At 37.4% G+C, this 6,449-nt stretch overlaps 1 protein-coding gene across 1 annotated transcript; it reads left to right on the forward strand.

Annotated features, from left to right (window-relative positions):
• Positions 1-1,335: 1,335 nt before the first annotated feature.
• On the forward strand, positions 1,336-6,147 carry LOC146455880 (uncharacterized). Its single transcript, XM_085093752.1, has 4 exons — positions 1,336-1,392; positions 3,286-3,493; positions 4,509-4,618; positions 5,926-6,147. The coding sequence occupies exons 1-4, from the start codon at positions 1,366-1,368 to the stop codon at positions 6,130-6,132; spliced, it is 552 nt and encodes a 183-aa protein (XP_084949878.1). The 5' UTR covers positions 1,336-1,365; the 3' UTR covers positions 6,133-6,147.
• Positions 6,148-6,449: the final 302 nt, after the last annotated feature.

The following is a 6,449-nucleotide window of genomic DNA, read 5'->3' on the forward strand; positions in this document are numbered from 1 at the left end:
AGGGGTTAATAGTCAATTTTCTTGCTGTAAATAAGACACATATAACTGCTTAATTACACTCATTTTCCAACAAAACAATTTTGTGGTCCCTTTACGTTGAAGGATCTTTTTTTCTACTCTCGATTTTCTTTGCTTTTACTAGCTTAAACGTCTGCGCCCGCCGTCTGATGATGATCTCTTGAGGATAGTCTCATAAGACTTTAAAGTTTCTTTAAAGATCTCAATGTCCTTTCACTGTCAGAAAAACGCCGTAATCCTGTAATTATTGCTCTTGGCTTATTCGGTTTCGCCTTACAAATACGATGAACTCTTTGAAACTTTATATTGTTAGCAGTATCACCAAGGCCGAGGACGTTCACGGTAGGTTTTAACCATGAGGCAAGTTCACAGTGGACACGACATGCGTGTCTATACGTCAGTTCTTTGAGTGTTTTTAAGATAATTTAGGTTTTAATTTCCTGTCAAAATATCGCAAAGGTAGAAAGAGAAATTTACTAAAAAAAAAAAAAAAATTGCGGTTGGTCCATATTTTTAATTATTAGTGAAACTTAAAAAGAAACAAATACTTTATGAAACATTATCGATACATACAATAGGCTAGCGTGACCTTTAATAATCGATTAAAAGTCTACTGCAACAGACTTGTATAATATGATGTTTTAAAGTACTGGTGTTGTAAATACTGTATTATTTTTATTTTAATTGTGTTTTGTTTATCGTGGCGTACCCGTATACAAATTTAGAGCTATCTCAACTGAATACATTTGTTAGCTAATTTTCTGACCACACTGAATAGAGTTGTATTGTATATTGTAGGAGTAAGACTGACCTATAACGATATTCTTTGCGGGTTATAATCAACCACTCAATTTCAGATGAAACCTCGAAAGTGAAACAACATGTTCGATACGGATTCGTATACATATGTCAGTTAATTGAGTAGATTTATGATAATTTTGGATTGCGTGCTTTTGAATTTCCTGTCCAACATCCGATAAGTAGGGCGGAAATTAAAGAAGAGATAAAGAAATTCACTAAAGTGGATGTTTGTGGACCAGGCCAAGTACACGCTAACATATATTGCGGTGACCTTAAATGTTGTTTTACGATGAAGTGGGTACTTGAAATAGAGTGACCAAAGTGTGCAAACAAAACAAAACCTAAAACAAAACACAGCATAATGACAACAAAAGATACTGGACCGAGAATAATTCAACCGTGAGGATCGATTGGATTGCAAAAATAAAAAGGCAGGGTTTTACAACTGCGAAAACAACAACAGCTTCAGAATGGTATATAAAGAGACAAAACCTTGGGACTTTTCACATGACTGCAATACTGAGGAGCTGAAAATACTGGACGGAAATGGCGGAGTCAATCGTTATTGTTATAGTAAGTAAAAACAATTGTAATTATGTACATTTGCTCAATTAAGTAAGAAACTGTCGCTTTTTGGTGCAAGATATGTTAACAAAATTTGTCAGCGAAATGTGGCCAGAGATTTTAGAGTAATCCTCTGTACGGACATTTTTTTTAGCGTTCTCATCAGTCGGTCGTTCAGTTCGCACAGTAATCAATTTCTTTGCACTTTTAAGCTTTAAAAGACTGAGAACGCTCACAGCATTAAAATGTCTTCATAATACTGTTTTTTCAACCGACCGTGTTTGACATGTTTGAACGTAATTTTTTTAAACATTTTTTTTTTCTATTTTACTCTGATGTATTCATGCTCCAGTAGGAGCTAGCAAAAGGGAAAGCGACATACTATGATTGTCAATGATCATATTTATTGCATTTACAATTTCTACCCCAAATGTAGGTAAACTGATATTAGAAAGCATTTCAAAATGTAGCTTTTCTAGCTACAAAGTCAGTCCTCCTTTCCTATCGCAGATCTTTCAACTGTTCCTTTTAACAATAAACGAAAACGATACGGAAAATTTTTATTTGGTCACCAAGTGACTCTTTAGTTAAACAAAAAAGAAAGAAAATTTGAGAAATCTTACGCTCAGATCAGTAAACTGTCGCCGTGTCATTGCAAATTCTACAGCCTTACGTTGCTGTATTAAAAAAAGAATCACACGATACCAAAGTATATTGCTCATGACCACCTATTCCCACACATCTTACTTTCGTTTTCGTGCTTTGAGCCTGGTTTTATACTCCTACGTACTTGGGGCCTTCAACCACCCTTAGGTATGACACTTGCATGGGTCCTTTTTTAGCCCCCAGCGTATAGTTTAACGAAGTAATAGCTAAGATCACAATTTGATATGGAAGAAACAAAAATTTTAGGGCTTGCCAAAAATGCTTACATCATATTAAGGGTGGAATTAGGAGTAGTTCTTTTATAATGGGAAAATGTTTTTATCTCTAAATCTGTGCCTCATGCGACAAAACTAGAATTACTAACAAAATGCTAATCTCTAGTCCTACTTCATCGTATTGGTTGTGCTTTTAGGGAGAATTCGTTGTATTTGGAGCAGTCCAAAATTATTGTTTAGGCATTGAATCCTTTGTTTTTCTTCATTTTCATTGGCTCTAAAATAAAGGGTCAGGGGTTCTCTAAAGTTTCGATTTATATGATCAGTTAGGAAAGTAATAAGCCCCAGGAGACGTATTCATGAAAGTTGAGAACCATCTTCGAACTTAACGGTCCAGGTATAACGACGCCTTATGTATCTCGAAATCTTCTCATCATACAAATACCTGCAGGTCAGGTTTTACTTACTGATCTCCAAACGATTCGAAATAACGTGCTATAGAGAAGAATCTAGCAGGGAGTTCTTAATTTTGTAAAATTTCAACATTTGCCGTTACATATATGCACTTCACGACGTTTTGCTTATGATGCGAACTATATCTATGAAAATGAGTTTCTTTTAGTGGGAACCCATGCTTTCGCGGCTCACGGTTCAATTTAACATGCGATAGCATCCGTTAGTAACTTTCTCTTTTCATTAGGCGACTATCACTTATCACTTTTTTCACCGTGTGTAATATATTTTTGCAAATAATTCCAAAAAGTATTAATGAATTACATAATAGTTCCGTTGAAATCTTGTGTATAAAGTTTCTATTTAATGGTTTGCACTGGAACCTGTACAATTCCACAAAAACAGGGGCATTTCTTGCTACAGAAGTATTGCTTAAAATCTGCCATCTGATTACTCGTTGTGCACTGAAAAATAGTTCTTCTTTCCGGTCACCGTATTTCTCTTCTCGTCTTTCATAATAGTTAATTATAAGTCAATGAACTAAATGTGTCCATTGCTTTACCCTTAGATTGCGGGTGTGTTTCTGTTGGATAGTGTGGAAGTTCAGTCAAACCTTGTCAGCCTTAGTTCCTTCTGGAGAGAGAAACACCACGACATAGACAGACCTTGCAGAGGTAACCTGATAACGATTTCCACTAGTCCATCGCCAAACAACGCCGATACTGAACAATTAAAAGTAGAGTGCAACGGGCGAGACACAAGTGATCCGCTGACCAGTAAGTAAAAAGAAAGATCTTAGTTTAATTGTCCTAATTGAGAACGATTACAGAGGTTTTGAAGAGAATCGAAGGTAGAAGTAAATGTCAAAACGAACAAACCAATTAACGAACAATAAAACCAGCGAATGAACGAGAGTAATGAATGGATAAATGTTCTGGAAGAAAATACTGCAGACAACGACTTGGTTTCTTTGGTTACATTACACTTGAAATTTGTTCCTAGCACTTGTGATAAAGCGATTTCAGTTTGGGGCGAAACCGGTTTTGCTTTGGGTTTGCCTTGCTACGCTCTACCAAAGGGGGGCAAATTCAAAACCAATCCGCGTGAGTTGCTGCGAGGAGTTTTCCGCGCTTGGTACCAGGTTACATGCCGATTTGCTTCTAGTTCATATTTGCTCTTGTGTTGTTTACGCCTTTTGTGATTGATCATCCTCGGAGACCCAGGGGTAGTTAGTCGGGTGGAAGTGACTTTCGTGGGCAAAAGTGCACTTGTAAGAAAGGGAGAGCCCCTAGGCAATTACTCTTACCAATCAGAAGCGTGGAATTCAAATGCTTCTGGAACTAAGGTCCGGTAAGAGTAACTTCCCATGGGCTCTCCCGTTCTTATAGTTAACTTTTGCCCACGAAAATCCCTTCCACCCGTCTAACTACCCCTGGTTCTCCGAGGATGGTGATTGATCGGAGTATTTTTATTACTTACTTTCTGTCATACGACAAACCACTCGTAAACCATTTTATAGTTGATTGGAATATATCTAATTGTGTATCTGATTTTGCATTTTTCGAACATCTTTCGATTCGACTGATATACTTTCATTTGCAAGCGGAGGCTCATAATTAAATACTGAAAGCGTAAGTAGTCAAGAAAGTGAAAGTTTTCCATGCAAGTCTTTAGGTTGAGTTTAGTTGTACGACAACGGTTTTGTTGTTTTCCAAGATTTTTTTTTGTATTTGACCACCAGTTATTTATTTAGTTAATTAGTTTGTAAGTTATTATTGTTTATTTTACAAGGATTTGAGGTCGTAACTCGGACTGATGGAAGACAGTGCATTCAATTCACGAGCCGGAACGATAAGAAATATGCGCTAAAGGTTATCAACGGAAACAATACGGTTTTCGAGGTCAGTGAAAAGAGCTGTTGGATGCGAATTTTATATATCTCCACTTAAACCAGGAACCGTAATTGTGAGAACGTGAAATAAACTCCTAGACAGATGCGGGGTGGCGACTCTCTTACATAAGCTAGCTTATAGCTTTGTGCCGCTCCAAATATCAGACAACGAGCAAACATTTTACCCATTAGATAGCTTTATCCACCGGATAAATGCTATTCAGCGGAAAAAAAATACTTAACTTAATGGATTTTATCCATCTGATGACGACTTACTCTTTGAACAAATGGTGCCAGGTCTGGAAATTGGTATGGATTCTAGAGACTGGGTTGTAAAATCTGTGTTTGGCTATTATAAAATTATTTTTGTCTGATAAAAGGACCAGCGTTTGGAGAACAGTGCACAACACTTCCACAAAAAAATCTGAAGAACAGCACCCTTCCCGATCCTATTTTTTTATTTTTTTTTTATTTTCGATTCATGAGCTCATTACAAAGGCAGTTACCTTTAAGGCCACGAAAACATCCAATCAGTCTCAAAACAATATCATTACCTGCTCAATCAATGGAAATGTAATGTGTCTTACACATTTTTTAAAAGTATTCCTCTTTGTATACAATTGAACTCTACTTATGAGAAGAGTGGGGATTTAATGAACCTCTTTCAGTCAATCCCCCCCCCCCCTGAACTTCACCGCACAGCATTGTTACTTCCTTTTAATGATAATTCCATCGGTAAAGACGATAAAGTTGTGTTAGCTATATCTACGGGGGACAAAAATAAGATAGTAGATCCACAGCATAGAGGAATGAGTTTTATCTGAAAATGATAGTAAGCCCAGAAACTAAGAGTTAATTTGTTGTACGATGGGTTATTTGAACAGTTTTTTGGTCCCCTCCGTGGGACATTTGTTGGTTTGATTAATAAATATCGTAATGCTTGGGAACTACTAAGGTGAAGGAGTTGGGGAGGGGGTGGAAGTGGAGACGATGAAAAGACGGTATGGGCCTCGCTGGGAATAACTGATGCATAAGTATGCTTATGGTTGGGCTTAAAGGGTTAACCTTACTAAGGCAAAAGCACTTGATTCATCAAGTCCATTCCAATTTCAATTCCTCCTCGAAAACAAATTGCGGACTACCCTTAATTTTGTTTACTCAACGATGGATTTTCTTTCCTCTCATGGAACATTTGCCTTTTAGACAGACTTAATTTGCGCCTAATCAAATGAGCAAATGACATCTCTTTAAGTACTACATGTGTCAATTTCTCTAGTAACTCACGGTGAGATTAATCTCAGGTTATTTAATTCACAGAGACAGAATTGCTATACGGCTTCTGGTGAGTTCCTGTTCCAGGAGAAGTCTACAACTCACCACGACCGAAGATTCTTCGCCTATAATCACAGTGTTAGTGGGTTGTATCTAACTTGCCTTTGCGATGGAAGAGATGGCTTGTATCTAATTGATGTCAATCCCAGGACAGCAAAGAAGGATCGAAGACTCCGATTTATTAAAACTTGACGTTGAATTAGAGTAAACTTGATGGCAATCCTTAAAAACGTTTGCATGATAAAAGCGTAACTGTTTTTTTTTTTTTTCTTTTTGGAGAGGAGGGGGTCAATATGCGTCTGTGTGCGAGGGCTTCGCTATTGGAAATAAGTCCGGATATTTCCAAGATTATACCATCGTACATTCTGTCCTACTGTGCTCCCAGAAGGGCACCGCTCTTCTGGCCTACATTTTGTTACTACGCTAACATGGGCTACCCTAGAGACACCGCCACCCAAGTTTTGCCACAACAATGAGTGTTTTTAGTCTTCTTCGTTTTCTCCAGCCTA

The sequence above is a fragment of the Pavona decussata genome, unplaced genomic scaffold (genome assembly GCF_977016875.1).
Source record: "Pavona decussata unplaced genomic scaffold, jaPavDecu1.1 SCAFFOLD_267, whole genome shotgun sequence".
NCBI lineage: Eukaryota > Metazoa > Cnidaria > Anthozoa > Scleractinia > Agariciidae > Pavona > Pavona decussata.